General features: G+C 40.7%; 1 protein-coding gene and 1 long non-coding RNA gene across 2 annotated transcripts in view; one reads left to right on the top strand and one right to left on the bottom strand.

The window, feature by feature from the left end:
* The first annotated feature begins 8,699 nt into the window (after positions 1-8,699).
* Positions 8,700-25,180, top strand: part of PKP1 (plakophilin 1) — a 55,372-nt gene continuing 38,891 nt past the window's right edge. The window contains exon 1 of the mRNA XM_020782362.3: positions 8,700-11,411. Coding sequence (XP_020638021.1) covers positions 11,195-11,411 — 217 coding nt within the window. The 5' untranslated portion in view covers positions 8,700-11,194. The remainder of the gene's footprint in view (positions 11,412-25,180) is intronic.
* LOC144589163 (uncharacterized) lies at positions 12,702-15,453 on the bottom strand. The gene is made up of 2 exons (XR_013545103.1): positions 15,366-15,453; positions 12,702-12,854 (listed from the first exon to the last, which is right to left on the bottom strand). It is a non-coding gene; the product is annotated as an uncharacterized LOC144589163 (long non-coding RNA).

The raw sequence follows: 25,180 nt of genomic DNA, 5'->3' as shown, positions 1-25,180 counted from the left end.
TGTAACTTGGTTGTATGCAGGACTTTTGTAAGTTGAGGCACCACTGTACAGTCTGAGCACCTGTGCCAAGATTTGTGGCTAAGAAAAGACAGGTGTCAATTGGTCACAAGACATTTTTCAAGTGCCAGCTTATTGTAATAATAATGGAAATACATAGGGAGCTAATCTTCCATGTGATTAGCGCATGTGGTGAGGAGAAATTTACCACATATCTATGCATGCCGTCACATTGCTGTCAATTTGCCTCCAACATATGGTGACTCTATGAATGAGTGACCTTCAAAATGTCTTATCCTCAACAGCCAAGCTCTTGTAAACTAAAAGCTGTGGTTTCCTTTATGAGGACAACCCATCTCAAGTTTGGACTTTCTCTTCTCCTGCTGTATTCAATTTTTGCTAGCATTATTACCTTGTCCAACACGTCTTGCCTTCTCATGATGCTCCCAAAATATGACAGCCTCATTTTCATCATATTTGTTTCCAGATATAGTTCAAGCTTGATTTGATCTAGGATCTACTTGTTTGTCTTTTTGGCAATCCAGAGTAGTCACAAAGCTCCTGTCCTGAAACATATTTCAAACAAATCAGTTTTTCTCCTGTCAGCTTTCTTCATTGCCAGCTTTCACACATACACATAGCAATTGTGAATAAAACAAAGTGGATGATCTTGGCTTTGGTCTCCAGTGACACATCCTTGCACTTGATGTCCCTTTCTAACTCCTTTATAGCTGCTCTTCTGAGTATCTTCTTCTGTTTCTTGCCAGCACTCTCCATTTATATTGATGATTGAACCAAGGTATACAAAATCTCTGTTTCAGCTTCTTTATTGTCAGTGATAAAGTTGTGTGTTTCTTCTGTAGTCATGATTGCTGCCTTCTCTTTGTTCAACTGCAGTCCTGCTTTGGTAGTTTCTTGTTTTACTTTCATCAAAAGTTATTTCAAGTTGTTGCTGCTTTTGCCGGTAACATAGCATCATCTGCATATCTTAAATCATTGATACTTCTTTCACCAATTTTCAGTCCTCCCTCACCTGAATCTAGTCCATCTAGACTAAATTGATACAATACACCCTTGTCTGAAACCTTTGTCGATAGAAAGCCATTCTGTTTCTCCATGTACTGTTGTGATAGTAGCTTCTCCTCCACCATATGTAATCTATAAAGCATAGACTGGTTTTTTTTCTGAAATTTTTTCATACGCTCTAGGAGCCAGCATATATTTGAAATATTATCTCGAGTGCCTCTTCCTTGTTTGAACTCAAACATCAGGCATTCCTCACTCCATATAAGGTAAAGGCCTTGGCACATAGAGTCAGAAAATTGTTGTAGGGTTGGAAGGAACCTTGGAGGTCTTCTAGTCCAACCCCCTGCCCTAGGCAGGAGACCTCATACCACTCTGGACCTTATACCATCCTAGACAGATGGCTGTCCAATCTTTTCTTGAAAACCACCAGCGATGGGGCACCCAGAACATTGGGAGGCAAGCTGTTCCACTTAATGGTTCTCACATATTGCCATCTTTCAGAGTTTTGCACTTCTCTAGGCCTCCCATTGTTTCAATTTTGAGTGGCCATTCTAAGCATTTCCTTTTCTTTGCCGTGCTTGCCTACAGCAGAACCTTTCCCTTATTACCCCTGAAGCAGGAATGAGGTAAGGCAGCATTGTGTCCAACAGCAAGAAAAAAGGTGCAGCTAGTCCTATGCCATAATCTGTCACCCAGTTTCCTGAGAGTTTTATTTTCCCATGAAAGAAGCATAGATTTTCCTGTCTTATTCACAGGTCCTTTAACCCTTCTTTTTTGTGGCATTTTTCAGCTTTCACACCATTGCAGAATGGTTAAGGGTGCTGCAGTTTGTCTTCTTTTCTGTTATACGTCTGCTCACCATTCTGTAGCTTCTCTCAATACCCACGCGTACTGATCTGAAAAAGTCCTTTAAAAAGAGTTCCTTAATGATGTCTTCCCTTGAAGTGTGGGAAGCTGAGGTGGGGTGGGTGAGCTGCCAACTACCACAGAAACGATTGTGCAAGGAAGGCAAAACATGTTCATGCAGTCCCCAGCCATCTCGTAAGTAAGGTAAAATTAAAATTTATAAAAATTATGGACTCCACCCATGAGAATTTCTCTGCAATTTTTCTCCTCTCTGGACATTGTCATCTAAAAGAATTTAGTTTGGACCAAATTCAGTGAGAGCGACGACAATTCTCATGGGAGAAAATTTTGGCACAGAACTAATATTTTCACTGCTTAGGTAAATTCTCTCAATTGGTTCCTGCAAATTTTGTCTTGTATCTTGCTGTGTTTAAGAGCAAGCTGAATTACCCTGGAATTCCATCCCTTCTAGTATAGGAAACTACAGTTCCCTGGGACCAATGCTGTACTACTGCAGGCACATCAGAGTGCGTTGCAATGTTCTGTGTGAGGACAGAATTCACAGTAAGAAGTTTCAAGACAGGGTTCACATATGCATAGAATGCATTCCTTTTGAACTGCAACTGTTCTCCCTTATTTAAAAAAATAAATGGAGATGTTTGTTTTATGGAGAAGACTTTTAATGCCAGCTCTTCAAACTGCCTTCTTACATGGAGCCCTGTTGTCCCATTTATACTTGCTCGAAGGCTCTCTGGCAAGCAGGGAAGAAGAAAAGAGGTGCACGGTTTATATGAAGCGGTGGAATGGATAACTGTCGGCAGTTTCACATGGTACATGAAATGGCAATCACCACATTATTGGCATGGAAAAATCACTTTCCCAGTGGTAAAATACTATGGCTTGAGTATTGGGGAGATACATTGAATATTGGGAAGATACATACAGGTACAAATTAGAAGAAAGAACAATAGAAGCACAGTGCTGATTAAGGAAAGAGCTGGTACAAGGCTGGGCCAACCAAGCAGGCTTCAGAGTGAAATCAGTAAATGCCTTCTCCCTCATGAGTTGAAGCACATTCAGTTCCAAGCATTGTACTGGGGTACCGCCCAGGTACCTACATTTTCATTTTTAAATCCTGCTTACATAAGCACTTGAGGCTTCAAACTTCCCCACAAGCAGCATGCACTATCACACTACGTTTGGTTGCATATTTCTCTCACATCTCCTGCAGTTCTGTTTTGCCAGGTTGTGTCATACATGGGTATATTGCTAAACATTACCACATTGAGTAGATTGAGATCCCAAATCAGCAGTTCATGTAAAACTGTGTGGTTCATTTAAACTCTTGGTGTCACATTTACAACTCTAGAAAATAAGAAGCTTCTCACACAGAAGGAGATAAAATTTATCACATTCACATTGAGAGAACCTGTGCAATATAGGGAAAACTGGATTAGGATGACCTGGTTTCAAATCCATCCAAAGGATTGACCATCTCTCAGCTGGACTGTGTTCACAGGATTATTGTGAGGATATAATGGGAGAGTGGGTGGAAGGAAAACATACTTAGGGGAAAGTGAAAGAAAAATGTAGCGATGATCTCAATGGCAAAGGTAGAAAATGTCTGTGAGATCCACACCATGACTATGCTCAACAGCTGATGTCAACCCCCTTTCCATCTGGAGCTTCCTTAGGACATCCTAGTCTATCTGGCATACAGTTCATCATTTTGGCCAGGATCTGTTAAGTAACAGCTTGATAGTCCCATTCCTCTGTTAATGAACCATTGTCACTTTGTGAATCTGGCCACCACGTATTTGCATCTGAAGAATTTGAAGAAGTAGATTTTTTATCCACAAAAGGTCATAACTGGAATTAAATGTGTTGGTCTTTAAAATGGCACTGTGTTTTGCCTTCCTCTCCTACACTGTCTCTCTTCCCCATTTTCTTTTTCTTTTTGAAAACAATCTTTTAACCATGTTTACTTGGAAGTGTGTTCCATTGGACTGAATGGAATTTACACATTTGGAAATATATTTGAAAGCATAGTTTAAATAAGGCATGGACTCCAAATAATAGATGGGATTTAGCTTTCTCCAACTTCCCACCTTGCCCAGCTTAACACATCACCCACCACGAAGACCACAATTAAACAACAACCATCTGATGGCTCTTGGCCAGCTGTCAGGTATAAGATATGTACCTTCAAACTTCAATAGCATTGTACAGTGACAACCCTAATGTGTCCCCTTGCTATTGCTTCATTTTTTTCCTTTCTCAGCTAATACATTTCATTTCATTTGTTCTCTTTCGCAGGGATTAATGAGACAAAATTCTTTCTTCCTGAATGCCATTGTGCTTGCAGAGCAGTTGATGAAGTAAATGGGGCATTTTAGAATCCATTTTATGGACAATTGCCCAACCAATGTAATCTAATTAAAATATTCTAATGTTTTAAAATGCCTGAAAAGATAGGTCTTTTTCTTCACTGTTTCTTCCTTGTTTCTAAAATACCCATTCATACATCTGTGCACTGGCTTCAGATAAATCACATATTTATTTATTTATTTATTTATTTATTTATTTATTTATTTATTTATTTATTTATTTATTTATTTATTTATTTAACTTAACTTAACTTAACTTAACTTAACTTAACTTAACTTAACTTAACTTAACTTAACTTAACTTAACTTAACTTAACTTAACTTAACTTAACTTATATGCCACCCACACTACCCAAAGGTCTCTGGGTGGCTCTCATCATAGAGTTGCCATATGTTGGAGACAATTTGATAGCATGAACTGCAACTAACTAATAGTTTTGAAAGGATTTCAGCCTAAAATGCTGTGGGGCTGACAAGCGCCTCTTCCATGAGGCAGGTGGGCTTCCCACCTTGGTGAACTGCCTCTTGGCCTTTCCAACACGTAGTTTTTCAATAAATAGGAGCAGAGACAGCACAGTTACCAGATATGCACTAAGTGGAAGGTGCAGTGATAGCAGGCCTGCTACTTAAGGAGGGGCCAGTGATCAAGAGAAGGGCCTTTGGGTAGATGCTGTGGACTGGGAGGCATGTGAAGCTCAGAAGGTGTGACCAAACAAGGCATCCCCAAAGGAGGGCTGGAGGTGGTCCATAGACAAGATGCTAATATAGACAACTGGGTTGACCTGCTGGCGTTGCCAGGGCAGGCAGTCCGGGTACAGCAGAATAAGGCCTGTTGCTGAGCTGAGAGCCAGTGCTGAGCATGCTGTCTCCACTGACAAGACCAGGACTGTCCTCCACACTCTGTGCCAACTCGAGAGCCAGACAACCCTTCGAGAAGTGAACTTCTCGGGTCTGTGCACCCATCCTCACTGCTCTGTACCCCCGATGCAGCCACCCATGTTTCCTGGTTCTTCAACCATGCCCCTGTCAAGACCTACCAGGTGTACAGACCAGAAGGACCAGCCATAGGTTACTATGGCTATACCTGTGCCATGGCTCATACCACCCACCTGCAGGGGCAAGAGACTGTTTTCCTTCAGCATCTTGTTGCGGCACCCCATGCCTGGCCCACCCGTGAGGGGTTCTAGAACTGATAGAAGAGAAAGGCCTCCATTCCACACAGTAGGGTTGCTCACCAGAGGGTTATAGAGGATGGTCAGGACTAAGATGTTAAACCTATAAACCTATAAGCAGCACACTTTACTATAAGCATTCGGTTGACACATTGTTGAGCCAGGCTCCATTGGCCTAGTTTGTTTAAGTTGTCTTTCATTAATAAAATGTTTTAGTTTGAAGCAATCCATGGTGCTGTCATGGAGGGGCCACAGGCACTGCTCACATTGCTATCCAACATGGGGCCTCTCCTCACAGTTCAGTGGGATCTGAACAGCCAAGGGCACCCACTCATTTGGGTCCAGAAATTGTCCTTAGACTGTGACCCAGAGCCTTTCTTCAATACATTTGAGCAAGTGGCTACAGCCACTGCCTGGCCAAAGGAGTAATGGCCCCTGATCTTAATCCCATGTCTCAATGGTCTAGCCCAAGAAGTAGTGGATGCTCTGGACCCCACTGAGGCAGCAGGTTCAACAGGCAATTCTTAGTATGTTCAACCTGTTGGAAGAGGCTTACTGTAAACAGTTCCAAGACCTGTGGTTAAAATGTGGGCATATGCCATGTGGTGGTTGAAGTCAGTGGTGAACTTGATCAACAAGATTGTGGAACTGGTAGTGTTAGATCAGTTGGTCTCCATCTTTCCTCCCAGACCATGTAGCTGTGTTGAACTACAGCTGAAATCCTGAAAGAAGCTATTAGCATATAAGGTGCCTGTGACTTGTGAGCATACTGTAGGGTGCAACACTCTGCAGTTCCCTCTGCTTGTAAGGTCACCCCTTCTCCCGCAATGACTTCAACATTTCTGGAATTGTTGCATCTAACGTTAGAGCAGGGGCAGTAGCTATCCTTAAGATAGCCCTGATGTAAACTACTGTTTTCATGGAAGATATGGTAAATAAGTATTTATAAATCCTACTACTCTGAGATGTGTTGACAAGTCCTGACTAAAGATATCAAGCATTTTGGCAGCAAAGTAAGGTGAACAAGACTTGTGATCGCAATCCATGCCTTGGCAAGGCCCCCAGAAACACAGAACAAAAATGCTTTGAACAAGCCTAACACTCAGGGTGTGTCTCTGGTTTTCAGGGTGTGCAGGATGATTCATGGCATCATCATGTTGTACTGAGCGCACAACATGCTGCAAGTGAGAGACTGAGCACCTGAGCCATGGCTTTGTCAGTCCCCCCCCCCCAGCTGTTGACTTCCACAACCCAACTGTCATTGCCACCATATTATTTCACTTTTGGAGCAGCCAAGACTACTACACAATGTAAAGTCATTTTCATTAGAACTAGAAATATTTTTATTCAGATTCCATCACAGACATCTAATATCTGCCAGTCTCACAGAAGGTTGAAAGATTCAGTTCCAAAAATTGAGGAAAGAGTGTGTGTGTGTTTACTCGTTTAGTCGTGTCCGACTCTTCGTGACCCCATGGACCAGAGCACGCCAGGCCCTTCTGTCTTCTACTGCCTCCCGGAGTTGTGTCAGGTTCATGTTGGTTGCTTCGCAGACACTGTCCAGCCATCTCATCCTCGGTCGTCCCCTTCTCCTCTTGCCATCACACCTTCCTAACATCAAGGTTTTTTCCAAGGACTCTTTTCTTCTCATGAGATGGCCAAAGTACTGGAGCCTCAGCTTCAGGATCTGTCCTTCCAGTGAGCACTCAGGGTTGATTTCCTTTAGAACTGATAGGTTTGTTCTCCTTGCAGTCCAGGGGATTCTCAAGAGCCTCCTCCAGCACCACAATTCAAAGGCATCAATTCTTCGGCGGTCTGCTTTCTTTATGGTCCAGCTCTCACTTCCATACATCACGACAGGAAAGAGTACATATTATTATATTATGAATCTGCTTGTCCCTTGAGAATGACTGAGGTAACTCTCATGTGAATTATCCCACTTGTCTCTGGTTGATAGGATACCACAAGAAAATTTTCTCTGTAGTGGTATCCAAACTGTGGATCTCTCAGCCTCAAGGAATCTGTTTGGTGTCGTAAATGTTGCATCCAAATAACATGTGATCCTGCTGGAGTATATATATATATATACTGTACATATATGAATAATTGGATAAATGCCATATTTTGCCAACTATTCTTATCTATTTTATGTAACTGAGTCATTTTATACTGTCAACTAATTTTGTTAACTCCATGGCTTTTACTTAGGTATATATATACACACTGGGGAAAGGCTTGCATCTTTGTTTTTAGGACTTCATTTGATTTTTTTTTTTAACCCAGTCCTTTCTAGGGTCTGTTAATAGCTTCACCAAGCATACCTTTCTCAGCTGAAGGACGTTATGCTGACAAACACTTAGCACAATCGGAAACAGTGTGGCACTGATCATAAGAACAAACTAGGGTGTGCAATGGCTATTGAGCAGGTACTCTTGGAGTCCTGTGGATTTGATAGCTTATTGACTTAGAGAAGCTGTAAAAGCATGACAGAAAGCCCTAAAACCATGAAAAGCTGCATGTGCCAACCTTCTCACTGCTGTGAAATTACCACAGCAGAGGAAAATCCTTTTCTGGACTTGTCCAACCTATGCCTGAGGTAATTGTTCCCCTTAGTTTTACTTGCTACCTTGTTTTTCCAGGTTCTCCTGTTATTGAAGGAAATTGGTCAATTTCCTCTAGAATGTAACCTCCTTGATGATGAAAAGTTGCCACATATATTAATCTATAATCTGCTTTCTCATTTTCAGAAACATCCCCCCTTTTTCTGTAGTCCACCACAATATTCTCATTCTCTGCTACCAACCTGCTCCACTCCCATCACAAAAGTCACATTGCTGCCATTCGTGTTTCAGAACTTTGCTGTCTCCTCTTCTTTCGTTCTTTTAGTTCATTCAGGAAGATGAAAATGTCTAGATTATATGAATGTGGAAAGGACTTCTTTATTCAATTAATTTCTGAACTTTTCAAAAGCTTCATGCAGCTTCTAAAAGCCACTCCTTAAACATATTGCATACCTTGAAAGCTCTATTAGTGTCTCCATAACATGCGATTCTACTCACAGTCACTTAACACAAGGTAGATTACTGTCTATAATGTCACATCCAGATGCATTAAGGGGCTTTTCCCAGAGAACTAAACAAGTAGAGCTGCATTCTGTGATGGAAGGCAAAAAGGCTTTAGAAAATGTCTCTCAGTCAAATTGACCTGAAGGATTAGGTTTCTAAAACCCAATAATGACATTAAGAACTAGATACAACACGCAACAAGAGGGCATGGGGAGAGGGAAAGGCTGCTGAGAGCAAACTGGGCTGAGCGACTGTGCTCTTCTTGCTATGTGCTGGCCAGAGTAAAGCCTCCTCCATTCTGGTTTGCCAGCCCACACTCTCCCTTCTCATTGATCATGCTGGTCAATAGCCTTGTGCCAGCACAATCCAAACACTAATGGCCCAGGTCCCAGGATCCCCCATGCTGCCATGTCAATTTGCCATTCCCAGAGGCCGCCACACAACAGCTGTTGAACTCGGCTGTTGCTCTGGCCACAAACTGGGATCCCCAGGAAAATCTGGGCCCCAGTCCTTTTGTATATGTTTCTGGATTTGGTCTGGATTTTCTGAAATAAACTATTCTTCCTTTATTTTCTGTAGAAACCAATTTCTAAAAATTGTTTTCCTTACATCTAGGCCACTCTGAGCCTTTTGAAGGGCCATAATACGTATATCCTCAGCAATCAATCTAAAATGAAGCAGTACTTCAAACAGCAAAGAACCTAAAGTTTCCAAAACGTCCTTATAATACATTTTGGAAGCTCACACATTAATGTCTAATTTATGGCCTACTGAGGACCCTCAAGCATAATTTACTTTATGGCCTTTTTTTCCTCGATTAACATTCTTTTAAAAACTGTTTTGTGAAAAAGAAACACATGGTAGATTCTTAGACAATAAAGAGCTTATTTTTATTCCTTAAAAGGAATGAAATAAAAGACAAAGAATAATACTAGTTATGCCACTGGAGGCCATTTTGTGTGTGGTTTGTTTGTACTTACAGAGACATTTACTGCCAATATAAATTCAACAATCCATAGTCTGGAAAAAATATTGTTCTGGAATCTCTTTCATATGGCACTAAAATGTTTTGAGATAAAGAGAATCCAGTGTGTTCTATTGAGTTGCTGTGTTCTAGATTAAAACAGAGGTTAGACAGTAATTAATGTGATGTATTAGTAGGTAACTACCTGAAAAGTGAGGGTAAGATGAGTTCCAGATTTTATCTTTTATCTCACAATCACAGGTATTATTCCACATCCTTCTCCAGCACACAAATTCATTTTCATCTGCTGCTTCTCAACACCTACCACTGGTGAAGCAACTAAAAATGCCACCGCATCAGGTTCTGTTTTACTTAAATGTTCCTGGGCATGCTCCCTATTAACTTACAGAAGCCATGTAACCTTTTTTGCCCTTGCTCAGAATACATTTATAACCATCTGGACAAAATGCAGCCACCAAATTTTTATTCCTTCCCAATGAAACTATACTCCCATTGAACCCTTGGAGTATTATTTCACCAGGGAAGGATGGGGACTGTTATCTTGTCCATCCATACCTTGACAGAAAATTAGGCTGCCAGAGACCTTTTAACAGAGCTTGGAAAATGGGCATTGTTATCTAAGACATTCTGAGAGATGGACCCCAGCCTTTTCCAAGAGTGTTTTTTATGTCCCATCTTGGTAAGTGAGAAAACTTGCCTAGCAAAGAAGTTGTGGCAGCTACCTTAACAGGGTTTACTATGTGCAAACTTTGCTAGAATCTCATCTTCTCAACTATGAGGCACAACTGGGAGGTACATTATCAATTCCATTTCATAAACATGAAACAAAGCTATACAGAAATCAACTTGTTTTGAGCTGCACAAACTGTTTCAGAAAATAAATAGCATCATTCAGCTGGAATTCACACTCAGTGTTCCTTCAAGGCTACCATTTATTTCTGCAAACAACATGCCTGGAATTATTTTGTGCATCAGCAAATGAACAACTTATTCCTGACTAGTGACCTAGTTCAGTGCAGGGAAAAGAAGAAAATAATTCAGATGAGAATGTCCTAGTCCAGGTTTGGCAACTGTGGCCCCCTATATGTTTGCACAGGTCATCAGTCCTACTCAGTATAACCAATGGTGAGGGGCGTCACAGGAACTAAAGTTCAGCACCTGAGAGTGATAGCTGCCCACCTCTATACTATGGAACTGCCATGAGGCAAATCTGGCAAAAGTACCGGGAATCTATTTGTACCAATAGATTTGGAGAACAGTGCAAAGCCACAGGAGTAACATTACATGGGACATGACTCCCTTTCCAGCTTTTAGTTTTAAAATCATACATAATAACCTCCCCCCCCCCCCCGGATGCTTCTTTATTCCTGGTCAGATATTTGCTGACTTTTCAAAGCACAGTCACGTCAAGAGCAGCCACCAGCCCTGCAGTATTTGGGTGAGTGTGCTGTACTGCCTTGGGATCAGCAAGTGGAGTAGAGCAGTGGGTGTGTGCAGACACAGACTGAAGGTTGTATATCCAGTCTAGCAGAGGGCGTGCCAGCTCACTCACACACAGGAGAGCAGAGTGTGGGGAAAAAGCAGCTGTCAGCAGAGGGACGTATGGCAAGGAGGACTCTTTGAGATTCTACTTTAAATCAAGAATTTTGCTGCTTTTTAAAAGTTCCAAAAGAGAGACAGGTGACATCCCTCCTCACCACCAGGCCTCTTGCAATCATGCTTCACTCTCCCTCTCCACTGAAAACAGCACTGGCCTATGAGTGCTTCCAAGATCAAGCCAACTCTACTCTAGCATTGCCATCAGATCACAAGCTGAAAACAAGAGGGACAGGAAAACAAAGAGTCCAGGAGCAGGTGATGTTGACAGTGAAACGGCAGAAGCAGAAGACCTCGCTTTCCTCAGCATCAAATGCAGCAGGCCACTCCAACCGAGGTAAATTCCCACCACTGCTCTGAATGGGAAGGGATACTCCCTTTGTGTAATATATTTGACTTTACAGTGACTGGTCCTATCAGGAGGGACCTTAGAATATATGGAATTTATTGAAATTTGTCTATAGAGGACATCTTCACTGACAGCCCCATCAATTCTAACAAAGTCAAAGGACTTCATTTTGGATTGACTAGTTGTTTTGATCGGTGGAAATGATGGGGCTAAGTGCAGATGATGCAGCTTTGAGACAGAACGTTGTGACCAAAAGTTTTCTGGTCCATTTTGGCTTTTAGAGCCTTTGATTCTTTTGTGGTGTAGCTTAGTGAATTAGACTGGTATAAATAATGAACAAAATTCAGCCAAAGCTAATCACTTTAAAATTGCACAGAGTTCTTCAGAGAAGGAAGCATTTCCATTAGAATTCAAGCATCTTGCATTAAGATCACCAGGATATAAACGGTACAAATAAGAGTTTGGGATTACCTGGATCCTAACCAGGATTTTAAGTCTGCTTGTCTACACATGGGAAAAGGAATGCGTCCCTGCCAGAAAGTTATTCAGTTGGACTTACAGTATTGTTGCAAAAGTCAAAGGGAGAATGTTGTTACCTACTTGTTTCCCCAGCTTAAACAGTCTGGTGGTTTCCAATGAGTGCAGATGTAGAATTAATCAAAGGCTGTGGGTTTTTGTTTTTAATGCACGCTTGTAAGCAGTGTTCTGGGGCTTTTGAGAAAACCTGAATGCCTCTCCTGTGCATTACTATGCTGTGATGGCTATACAAAGAATGAGATCGTTGAAATCTAATTTTAGAGCACTTTGACACACTTCCTCCAGTTATTTGAAGCTGTGAAGACTCATAATTATAAGATAATTATAATGATCTTTATATATTTGTTTTACAGTGAATCAGATAGCCTAAAATAAATAATTTTCATGATTCAGTCTTAAGCAATTTATACATACAAGCAGCTCACAACAAGTTGCTTATTATGAGAAGCTACATCTGATCTGTTGATCGTACAGATAAAATTACAATTATTATGAGAAGCAGCAATATGAAATACAAATACTGACGTGAAGGGGTGTACTAGACAGTTGCACAGAACACCTCTGATGGGCATTAGAGATAGCTAGAAATTCATCTCTGTAAGTTAGGACTGTTGGTGGAATAATGTTGAGGATTTCTAACTTCAACTCTGAATGCTTGTTCTCAGAGTAACTCAGAGCCTTGTACATTTCAGGACTGTAATTTCAATACATTTTGGAATGGAAGTGTAGGATTAAAAAAAAAAAACCTTAAACAAGACATTGGGTGCTTCCAAGCAAAGCTTTCATCCTGTAATTCTCCTGTCTTGGTTCTTCAAATTTTGCAGGGGTTCCGAGTAACAATGTATTCCACTTGGTATTCTCGCCTTCTTATACCCTTCCCACCATTTTTTCTTTCTAGAAAAATAAATAAGGATGAAAAGACAGAATAGCTGCTTAAAACCTTTTAACAGTCAGCATTAGGTCTGGAAGCATGCTTTATTTTTAACGTTTCTTCCTGTCTTTATAAATCTGTTGCTTTCATAAAAGAAATGACAAACTAAGCTTGTTGTAAGTCATTTTGAAAATAAGGAAAGCCCTCTTAGAATGGCAAAAACTGTATTTATAGTCACCCAAGCAAATTGTGCAGAAATGAGTGAAATAAGCCTTTTGATGTGTTGTATTGGCAAGCCTAGTCTCCCTAGCGTAAAATGAGTTTGCCACTTTTTATTAATTAGTTTTTTTAAAAAAACTAATGAAGTGTTTACAAGAACCCCAGTTGCTTAGTACAAAGGCATGCCCCTTTAAGAAAAAATTGCCATGGGTCAAGTAGCGTGTGGTTAGTTAAGTGTCTGGGCAACAGGCTTTGCCACTTTCCAGGAGGGTGGGAATTTTTTACTCAACAGCTAATTGTGTTAAATACTCCAGGGATACACAGCTGACAGCTCTGGACCACACACTCTTGGTGCCTGCCTGTGTGGCCCCCAAGATTAGAGTCACCTCATCAACTTTCTTCTAACTTTCTGGGCTTTGCTTTAAGATTTGAAGTCTCTCTACCACCATGCCAGCCATTCCAAGATCTCAGTGGGCAATAATGGGGAGTTTTATGCTTTCCCATCCATGTGTATGGTATGTCTGTGTGTGCATGCATGAGTATGTACATGTCTGCATATATATGTGTGTGGAAATTTTTCTGTTTCTCTGTGTGCATATTATGATATGACACACAGCCCTAGATGTTTGTGTACCCTTGACTTAGAACATTGTGCAGCAGTAATTTTGTGGCCTGGATTTTACTGTGAAAATAGCAATGTCACCTAAAATGTAGTTTGTCTGTCTAATAAGAGATTGGAAAAAAGTACATTAATCTGAACAAAAAAAATAACTGATTATGATGAATATGAAAATGCTTTTTCTTCTTGGGAGTCATTTGCATATGATGTTTTTGTGTTGAACAAATTCTGTTTAAGACAATCATATGTCTTGTTCAATGCTCTGAGAAAATGAAATCTACAATGACTTTCCATATTTTTCATGGGAAGAGAAATAAAAGGGGCATTCATGTCATGTACTGTTCAAAATATATTGCACCAAAGGTGAGAAAAAGTAATATGAATTGTTCTTCAGAATGCTGATTGGATTTTGAAAGTGTGAACAAGTCTGCTTGATCTGTGAGAGCCATAGTGGTTGGCTGAAGATAGAGTAAAATGCCAGATGTTCTCAGCAAGAATTATCCTCAGGTGGGAAAGAGGTCTCTGAAAGATCTGTGAGAGAAAGTGGATGTGATACAGAGGTCCATGTGCTGTATTTTTGCCTTTTTTTTTTTGAAAAATGAAACTTCAGAAGGACCTTATAGGAAACCAACATAGCAAGAACTGCTGAAGACTAGGGCTGTGTTCTACAGTTCTGTAAGCTAGGTCCATTCTTATTAACCAAGGCTTTGAATAATATTAAGTGGGATTAATTGGGCTGATTCTCTCTCTCTCACACACACACACACACAAAAGTAGTTGTGCTATTAGGTGTGTCACTTTTGAATTTCAAAATTTAGAAACACACCTTGCCGAATCTTGCCGAAGTATGTATTTCTCTTAGAAATAGACAGAGCAGTCTGTTTCCAGTCAATGTCAGGTTTTCATGCATTGGTTGTTGTGGGTTTTTCAGGCTCTTTGGCCGTGTTCTGCTAGAGACCGCACTCTGTTCTCTGAAGATGCCAGCCACAGAGACTGGTGAAACGTTAGGAAAAACAACCTCCATAACACGGCCAAGGACCCCGAAAAACCCACAACAACCATTAGATTCCGGCCGTGAAAGCCTTTGTGAATACATTATCATGTATTCATCATAAGTCCATTCCAACAAATTTTCTGTTTTTAAAATGCACATTTAAATTATATGTTTTTTCTCCTAAAATAACATTTTAGTTAAAATTTTATTCATTTACACAGTAATGGAAAGTCAATACCACAAGCATTTTGTTCTTCTCTGGCAGGCTGTTCTTTGTACAACTGGTCATGCGTTAGTTGCAAAATTGGGTGGCTGGCTGGTTGTGCAACTAATTGCATGAAGGTTAGCCTGTTGCAGGGGGAAAAGCCATGGCATGATTGCCCTTGTGCATACAGGGTTTTAAAAGAGTATTTTGCTTTTTATGCATATATACCCCACCAGCTCCCTCACCGGTAGAACCAGGGTTCCCAGTTACCTGTTAATAGCTCCATGGGCTCCAGTTTAGCTTCTTGATTCACATCATTTTTATTAGAGTTACAGCAGCAATTCCCACTGCGTTGTCTCCCACAGTCCCATAGAGTCAAACTACAGTCTTTAAACCAGTTGTCGCCTGGGGCCACCAGTTAATTTCACTGGAACTCTCCCAGAGTCCAGTTTCTGGAAGGCAGGAAGGACAAGAGAGATTAGGTCCAGAATACACACCTTTTAGAGAAGGCTTGTATAAATGAGCATGAGAACTCAATCTGTGCCGCTTGTCTCTCCAAGTCTCTTCCCTCACTTGCCTCTCCATAGCTGTGGCGGTACCCAGGCTAACATAGCCTTGTCCAAATGCATGGCTGGAGCCTCCAGTGCCTGGCTCCAATCAATAAACCTGACAAGGGTAGACAGCTTCGGACATCCTCCCCATGTCCATTTCTTCCAAGATAGGTGGCAATCCTTGCTTTCCCAGTTCTGCTCTTTTATTCCCCTTGACCCCGTTGACCCTGACTCCTCCAGATTCCTCTCATTAGGATGCAGTCTCTCCTGTAGTTGCAGGGACTCCCTCCAGCTAGCCTGATCCTGAAGAAACTCACCCTCTTCCCAGCTGCCTGCTACCTGTGTGCTGGAGCCATATGGCTTGCTAAGGGCACATGTCTGCACCCCCTCACAATGCATTTTGTGCAAATGTACAAAGCAAAAGATTTGCATCTGTCTTCAGTACAGAAGTCACGTAGGAAATCCCAACAGTCAAATAATTCTCTTTTCTTTAGGTTAGATATGCAAAGCCATCTTTCCAACTTAATTGAACAATACAAATGTGTGATTTATTGAGAGATGGCAGTTTTCAAATCTGTACATGAACCTCATAAAACTATTGTGCAACTAAAGGGTTCTCGAGCAAGTTGACTAGTGGAAGCCAAACAGTAATCACTCGAAATTCTGGCAAAGCTCAGACAAGCAATTGCTTGAAAAATTGCTGTTCTGGCAGCTTGTCTGGATGAACGGTCTCTAGCAGATAAGGCCAGTAAAACATAGAAACAAATAAGGCTTGGTTATTAACATTTATTATTAAACTTAAATGAAAATTATAATAGAAACACTATCACCATGATAAAATTATAATAAGGAACAGTATCGTCATCTCAGGACATTATATTATTCTATTTTTAAAAAAGGTGTGGTTTAGAACATTCCTAAGAAGCTAGAAGACTTTTATGGATGTTTTAGTTAAAGGGTGACAGGAAACACTTTATCATCTCTCACTTAGTCATCTGAAGCAAATACTGGAACTGAGAAATGCCCAGACATATAATAGTATCTGTTCCATTCAACGTATTCAGGTATTATTGTGAAATGGGAAGGGCTCAAAAAACAATCCTGTTCATAAGTCAGACACAGTAAAAAAAAATACTACATTTAATGAGAAACTCAAATTGGCAAGTGGCAATGTAGGATAAGTAAAATACGAGTAGAGCTGAGTAGGTGCATTGGTTTCTCAACCTTATAGCTGGATTTTCACTGTTGGTAGCTTGTGGAAAAATGTAATAGTTCTCACCAGGGGTCAAAGAGACAAATGGAATATCCTTTCTTAACCTAAGAAACAAATGGGACAAAAACATGAAACTTTTGCTGAATATTGCCTATTAGTGTATGTTTAGCATACCCCTCCTTTTTTTTAGTTAAAAAGTTATGCTCATTGAGCCCAACCCTTTTCCACCAAGCTCCATGCATTTCAGATTATATCTTAATGCAGTCCAGCTGTATTCACTACAACACATGTAGACTAGATGTGATAGTATACAATCAGATGTCAGCTGCTTTTAGTGATGTAGGAAATGAATCATTTTCTGGGCAATGGCAGATTCTATTATTAAATATAGTGTGATTTTAGATGCAAAGGAAGAAATTCCTGTTGATATGTGGGAAATCCTTGTAGAAAATAAGGGTGCAACTTGAAAGGCATTTTCCTGTGGTTTAGTCCTGGTTGGAGATGCACTGCTTTGCTCCTTTTCCCGGTGAACAAATGAAATACATGCTATTGAAACAAGGCAATTCCTGCGTCAGGTCAGAGAGTTTGATGCCTGAATATCCTCCTAAGAGACCTTATACAGTAAAACTTTATAGAACTCTGGGGTGGGGGGGTGGGAATCAGCATCCTGTGTTCACAGCTGGTGTTTATCCCAAAAAAGGAGGTTAATTTCCAAATGAAACCAGACAATCACTTCCAACCATAACAAACTGCATCTGAGTATCAAAGTATGTCTTTTCATTGTTGCAACAATTTCAGGCAACATCAGCTTGTCTAATTGCATCAGCTTTATTCCTTTATTCTTTACATCGCTTCTATGTTCCATAGGGACAAAAATATTTCAAAGTTGTTGTAAAAAATCCATAGGTCATCTAGGTACTGGAAACTCTAAGCACAAACACTTAAAGAATATGTGAAAACTAAACTGAAGTTGCAGGCAAATACTTAAGTCAGAATTCAATCTAAAATACAGTAGAAGTATATTTCAAGAGGGGAAAAAGAATAATGACAATGTTTCAATTATTTTCTTAAAATGCAAGAGCTTATAGCCTAAAAAGGCACAATCAAAAAGCATGGAATACAACTCTAAAAGACCAAAGTTGTTAACATTAAAAATCTATGGAAGTAAAATATATCACCTTAGCCTTTTAGCATCTCCAGGTACACATGAAAATTATTCTCAGTGCTCACCAGCCAAGCCAATTTGAATATATGGAGAAAAATCCATGCTGTTCTCATCTGCGGCTGTTGTTAGTGCTACATGATTGTTGTTGGCATCCTATGTGTGTGGCATACAGTCATGATGTGATGATGATGTGTGTGCATCTCCTTTCTCCCTATATTTTCTACCTCTCACAGATGTAAACATTTCTCTTAAAAATGTAAACAACCTCTTTTCCATGGCCTACAAGTTATAGGGGATGCACCAGCAAAAATTTTTTTGATATGAATTTCTATTCCTTTTTACCTCCTGTACTACAAGGGCTTGTAAGTGAAAATCTGGCAAGCTGCCACTGTGACAATAAACATTATTGATGTGACTAAAATTTGCAAAGCCTGGAGAAATAAAGAGATGCAAAGTAAAGGATTGAGTACAACAAGGTATTTAAAACCAGCGTATAGCAGCTACAGAGAGTACAAGTTACAGAACTTGCAAACACTGCCTGTCACACTGTATGTGTCTGTCATATTGTATCATTTTTTTAATACAATTTCAATTCTCTCCCACAACTCTACTGTCATCCATGAAACAAATGTGTAAGGCAAGATTTATGTATAGTGAGTTTGCTCAGCTGGAGAGCCAATTGTAGTAAAGTGCTGTTCAAGCCTCATTTTTAAAGAACAATGTACGTTTTCAGGATTATGTTTTCTACAGTGCCCTTATGCACTCCAAATGCACAAAATTTCACATTGTCACACTTGATCAATGCCCAGTTGTAACTTTTGGGGTTCATTTCAGGGACTACTTTTTTGGGGGAGGACTGTGGGTAGGATCACTTTGGTTTGGTTCAGTTCTACTGTATGTGATTGCTAGGATCAAATCAAAGTGGATGGTTTAAGCTGTCACTTTGCTTAGGCCCCTTAATTACGTATCTTGAGAAACAGAAATCTTTCTTTCTGTTCCCCTGCAGAGGGAAAGAGAAAAAAAGTTTTCAATTTCTATTTAATTCTTGCTAAAATATCAGCAATGCTTTGAAAGGGTTTTTTAAAAAGCCCTTTCAATACATTCAGTCAATCAATACATTGCTGATGCATTGTGCCAGTTAGCAACAATTAACGGGAAGGAAACTTTCCCAAGATCCTTAAGAATCTTAAGCAAAGCACAGTATACTTTTCTTCTTGTTATTCCCCATTCCCTTTAAAAGGAAAGAAGATTAGTCTAGATCATGCTTAAACAGGGTCACTTGAAATACATCAGTCCTTGCAAGGATTGCTCTGAAAAACATACTGCATCGCAAAATGACCCTGTTCAGGTGAATCTAAACTGATCCAGTATAGTGTAATTGGGCCATGTAGTTACACCATAATTTGTATGCTTCAGAAGACTTTCTGGTTTTATTTGATATTAGTAGTGTACGCTGGCTGCAGTCGAATGCCTCATCCCAAGCTAAACTGGGAGTATTTATAGTGTTCTAGAGATATAACAAAAAGAAATAAGCATACCCAACTCAGTTCTGATGTGGATTGGGATCAACCAATGCTCACTTATTGGAACGCCTTTCCCCAAGAACATTGATCTGCACCACCAGATCTTCACATCAATGCTCTTACATATTGTTAAATCAAAGAAGGCCAGAAAGACTTTCCTCCAGAAACAGTGCCTTCTCAACAGTGGCACCAGCCCTTTGCAATGGACGCCCAGTGGAACTGCACTTGGTCCCCTGCCTCTCTGCCTTCCAGAGGCTACATAAAACAGTATTTTCATTATTTAATATATTTGCAAAGATGGCCCTGCCTGCCTGTTCTTGATGGATTGGTTTTATGCTGTTTATTGACTTGTTTGTTTCTCTTTATATTTTTTTGGTTTATTATTTACTTCTATTGCTATATAAAAGCTTTTGTTTTATATTTACTTGATTTGTTAACCACCCAGAGTAGTGCTCTGTCCTAACTAGATGGTATACAAATTGAATGAATGAATGAATGAATGAATGAATGAATGAATGAATGAATGAATGAATTTGGATTGCATTGGGGAAAAAAGTAGGTGTCTGGAAGGTTTAAAAAACTGGCCACATCCTGTTGGTTATTTATATGGAGGGTCAAATAAAAACTCCTGGCCACTTCCTGTAGGTGATTTACATGCACAGAAATTAAAATGTGTAACTTACCACAGCAAATTACTGTTAACTAACGAAGTGATGACCCCATTACTAGGTAGTACACATAAGTCACTAACAGGATTCTGGCCATAAAATTTTTGAAAAGAAGCATGGTAATGGAAAGAGAAAGTAACAATACCACATAAGGCAGACACTGAGCTGGCATCAGATGATGAAAACGGAGAAGGAAATTGACAATTAAACTGCCCAGGAAAGATAAAGGATCAAGTTGCTGAAAATATGAGGAGGGCCCCTGGATGATGAGGTGAGATGGGATTTATATTCTCTTTCACATGGCATTATCTTGCGTTTTTGGCTAAGCTGCTCAGTTAGGCTAGAGCAGGGAAGATGCTGAAGACCACCAAAAGTTGTGCCATGTAAGGCTGATGACATTATTAGCTGCACAAGTTTTTCAGAAATAAAAAAATTCTGATTCCCCCTGACTTGGGATGATTTTACCAGTGATATCAATTTCTGGAAATTAAAGAGACCCTCCTCTTGTGACCTTATGTCTTCTCCATGATTAAAAAGATCCCAAGGGAGCCTCAGGACCTTTGGGAAGGAAACTGGAAATTTTAACTTTAAAAAAAAGCCCCTGACTGATGATGTCACTACTGTTACCCTATTGTATTTCAGCCTGTGCAGTGTGTGAGAGAAAGTTCTGGGTGTTGAGTATTCATGTTTCTGCATGGGCTTTGGGTGCTTAATTAGTTAAGCTGAAGCTGAATCTTGGTGTCCAGTTGTCCCTCTCAGACCACCTATTCCCCTGCAGCCAAGCCTTGTTGCTTTATATAATCACAGTTTCTCTCACACACAAAATTATATAGCTTAGAAGCAAATTTCCCCAGTATGTGTGAGTTTTTGATCAGTCCAAAGGTTTTAAAAAAAACCAGGTTAGTGAATCTGTCTGAGAATCAGGTTTCTTTCTTATTCTCTTTGTGACACAGGGCATTGGCTAGCGAATGATTGATGTGACAATGAAAGAGGGAAAGTGTACAGCACTGTACATAGTTATATTTCAATCCACTCCTTTCCATCCTCTACTGCAGAGGTCGTCAACCCCTGGTCCGTGGCCCATTGCCAGTCCGTGGCTTGAGCCCGACCAGGCCGTGAAGACAGACCTCCCCTCCACGCACTCCCCTCCCCACAGCTGCTTTGCGCGCACGTGTGTCAGTGCTGGTGCTAGCACTCCCTCACCACTTCATGCAAGCCCCCGTGTCCGACAAGCAGCTGTGGGGAGGGGAGTGCATGTGTGTGGGAGGTCTGCCTTTGTGGCCTGGCGGCGGTGGTTACAAGGGTGGGGGGGGCTGGGAGGCAGGGCAAGAGCTGGGTGCTCCAGCTGCTCTTCTCCCGGCAGCAGCACTGGCGACGAGGATAGAGGGTGGTTGAGAAGAGCTGGGAGGAAGAGCAAGGGCCGGGTGCTCCGGCTGCTCTCTTCCTGGCAGCAGCGGTGGTGACGGGGATGGGGGGGTTGGAGACGGGGTAGGGGGGTGGGCAAGAGCCGGTTAAAATAAAATAAAAATTAAAAAGACTCCCAGGCTTCCGCCTCCGCTGTGGGTGGGTAGGTGCTCCTGCGCATACGTGAAGTGGTGAGGGAACCGCGTGTGCTCCCCAACCACTGTGCGTGTGCATCGGAGAGGGCAAGCATGAACGGCCGCCTCACCTCCCTCAGAGACTCTGCCGGTCCGCACTAGTTAAAAGGTTGGGTAACTCTGCTCTACTGCATAAAGACAGCCTCTTCCCACCCTGTAGACCTATCCTCTTGTAAAGACAAGACCAATTCCAGCATTGAGCAATGAGTAGCAGGAAAAGGAAATCTCAAAAAAAGAGAAAGCAAGCAAATGTTGAAAAAAGCTGTATGTCTGCAACTTGTAGTAAATTCTCCTTTTGACATTTACCATGTGGCCAAGTTTCATCATGCTGCATAAAATCAGTCCAATGGTTCCCCATTAAAGTGTCCCCATACAAGTGAATGGGGTTTATTTTGAATAAACCCAAATATTGTGACAAATGCATGACAGGGCAGAAGACACAAGACAGCATCCGGCTGGATCAGATCTGATTGGAAGGAGCTAAGAATGCTACCCGAAATGAACAGGGGAAATATGTACACATTTATACACACAGGTACTGTATAAGAAGGCAATGCCTCTTCAGGCACTCATAAAATGAGTGAAATTCAGATGTAATGAGGAAAGCATGCAAGCCCTGGCCCCTCTATTGTGGTTAGCAACATGTGAAATTAACGGTATGAAGAGGATGATGATGTTGTATCTGTGTTGCCCTTTCTCTGTTTGTGTAGCCTCTTCACCCCTTTGTTCCGAGGCTACACAGATACAGCATTCTCTTACTCTTTGTATTGTTACTTCCGCGTATTGACAAAGAGGACAGGGTAATGTATTCCTCTTATCACATGTGGGCCCCACACACTTTATGAATGGCTTCAGTGAGCTAGGCAAGAGATTACTTTAATTGGTACTGACACCTCTGATGAAAATCCTTTAGATATATAATTAAGGGAGTGGGAGAAATGCCATTCCTCCACTAATGGTTTCAAATATATTTGTACTGCCTCTCATCTTGGTTGCAATTGGTGAACCCCCAAGAGGTGGTGTATAAATTAGAACATGGTATAAAAACAGTATGATATGCCTCATGTTGTATTCTTCTTTGGGAAATTATAGAAGTAATTTCATTTTAGGGCTCCACATAAAAGAACTGGTTAGCACTACGAGGTCAGCATGAGGTGGAAAATTTGGAGAATATGTACAAAAATATTTAAGATCTATAGAGAACAGAATCAGAGATATTAGAATTTAAAGAAATGATATTTTCTTTCTACCCCTCCAGATTTCAGAACAGTAAGGTTCAAACTAAATATTAAAGGAAATGCAGCTTCTTAAAGATTAATGTCTTTGCACCCTGGCAATGGGATTTCCCCATGGATAGCTGTGTCAGACCTCAGACTTGCAAATTAGATTTGTGTTTCCTTCTAAAGACCAATCACAAAGCAAAGCACAAGTAAATAGGCAAGGAAGAGTATGTGTTATGATTAACAGATATCTTTCACTACCTGAAAAAGACCTGTTTAGAAAACATGCTAACCATACCATTCAGATTGATCCTTAATTCCTTTTGAATGGATATTCCTTTTTTTTTTTTTACTATTAACCAGGTATTTAATAACAACTGAAGAAGGGCTTTGTAAAATAAAATGCAGAACCTCAGTGTTTTAAGCAGCAGAGCTGTCTATATGGCAGCATGATTACTTATGTGTCAGATGTCAAGTCCCTTTAGCTCATAGTTTTCATTCTGTTCTATATAAATTTATGTGAATATACTCAAAATGGCTGCTTATGAGCATATAAGCCTATCTGCATATTTCCTAAAGTACATAAAAGTAAAAATATACTGTGGTTCATGCTTCCAAATGCATAGGACATAGTACTGTTGCTCAACATAGATATTCCTACACTTAGGCTAGCTGGCTCTACTGGATTAGCAAAGGCTTTCCTGTTCATTCTACTGAATGAAACTCTGGATTTCCTCCCCAATGCGCTGCCCTTAAAGGATCACTAGAGTACTGATGGTGCATAGGCATAGTAATGGCTGAAAGTAGGGAAAACAACAGCGAAATTGATTCACTTAGTGGAAGGGGCTTAAGAGTGGGCTGAGTCTCTCAGTTGTTCAGTGGTGACTAGGTCAACAGTTTATAAGTATGCCAGCTTAACATATGTACCCTGAAAAATGGCAACACCCATCTCTTTGCAATTCTTATCAAGGGACAAATACCTGCATAATGATGCATGCTTGGTATGTGCTCTTATTATTCTCACTGTTTTATTGCAACAAATGTGTTTCAGTAGGTGATCTGTTTCTTCATGTTTGACATCTTGACAGCACTAGTGAACATTTTCTCTTGTCCACAGCCTATCACTACCCTTGGAAGGCTGTAAGAGGGGTTATAGTGTGGAATGCACCAAAAGAGGTTAGTGTCGTTGAGGTTTTGTTAAGAGTTAGGAGACAGGGAGAGAGAAAGAGGATAGAACTGAGTGTGGAGTAAAGTGATGTGGTGTAAAAGTGAAGGCTGAGATTGGGGGAATTCAGGGAAATGTTAAAATAGAAATGTAACAGAAGCTAAGTGTTTTAACAACCAGCCATTCTGTCAATATGTTGTGTTTAAGCCTCGAGAAGAAAGTATATTAATTGCTACTTGAGTCTATATGGCAGGGGAGCACAGAAAACATACAAACCTATTTGTTTGGTGGGTTCTGTAGAAGTAAATTGGGGTGCCAAAGGGCTATAGTGTCATTTACTACTGGAAAGAGTTATAAATGTATTTGATCAGCAGCCTAATCTCCTCTATTCAATTTGGTAGAGGGGGCACTGCTATCCATTTAACTTCATACAGATTGCAGATTTACCTGTTTCACACAAGCCATGGGTGTTTTATATATGTATCAGAGCCCCAGCATTTGTAAGGGACTACAGGACCTGGATGAATGAAGTTTGAACTTTGATGAACTAAGCTATGATGAACTCATATACAGGTAAAGGTAAAGGTTCCCCTTGACAATTTGCCCAGTTGTGTTCGACCCTAGGGCGCAGTGCTCATCCCCGTCTCCAAGCCGTGGAGCCAGCATTTGTCCATAGACAGTTTCCGTGGTCACGTGGCCAGCACGACTAGACACAGAACGCTATTACCTTCCCACCATGGTGGCAGCTATTTATCTACTTGCATTTACATGTTTTCAAACTGCTAGGTTGGCAGGAGCTGGGACAAGCGACGGGAGCTCACTCTGTCACGTGGATTCGATCTTACGACTTGCTGGTCTTCTGACTTTGCAGCACAGAGGCTTCTGCGGTTTAACCCGCACATCCCCTGAACTCATAACTGCTCCCAAATAACTATTAGAAAAAGTGATTTCAGTTTTCTGTTGGCTCATAAAAAGTATGAATAAATCAGTGTAGTTTTTACTGGCAATGAGTGAGTGAGAAAGAAGAGTTGCTTCACTGCTTCTTAAGATCTAGTGTACAAAAAGCACAGTCACACTAGTTTGATCTCCCTTTAACTGCCATGGCTCTGTCCTATTAATGTAGTCTTGTGGGGTACCTAAAATTCTCTGCAAGGAGAATCAGGATAGTACATTAGAACTCTCTTGCAGATAATTCTAAAAGCCTCACCA

This window comes from Pogona vitticeps, chromosome 4 (assembly GCF_051106095.1).
Source record: "Pogona vitticeps strain Pit_001003342236 chromosome 4, PviZW2.1, whole genome shotgun sequence".
NCBI lineage: Eukaryota > Metazoa > Chordata > Lepidosauria > Squamata > Agamidae > Pogona > Pogona vitticeps.
Note: the sequence above shows the minus strand (reverse complement) of the source record. Positions and strands in the feature narration are given on the sequence as shown.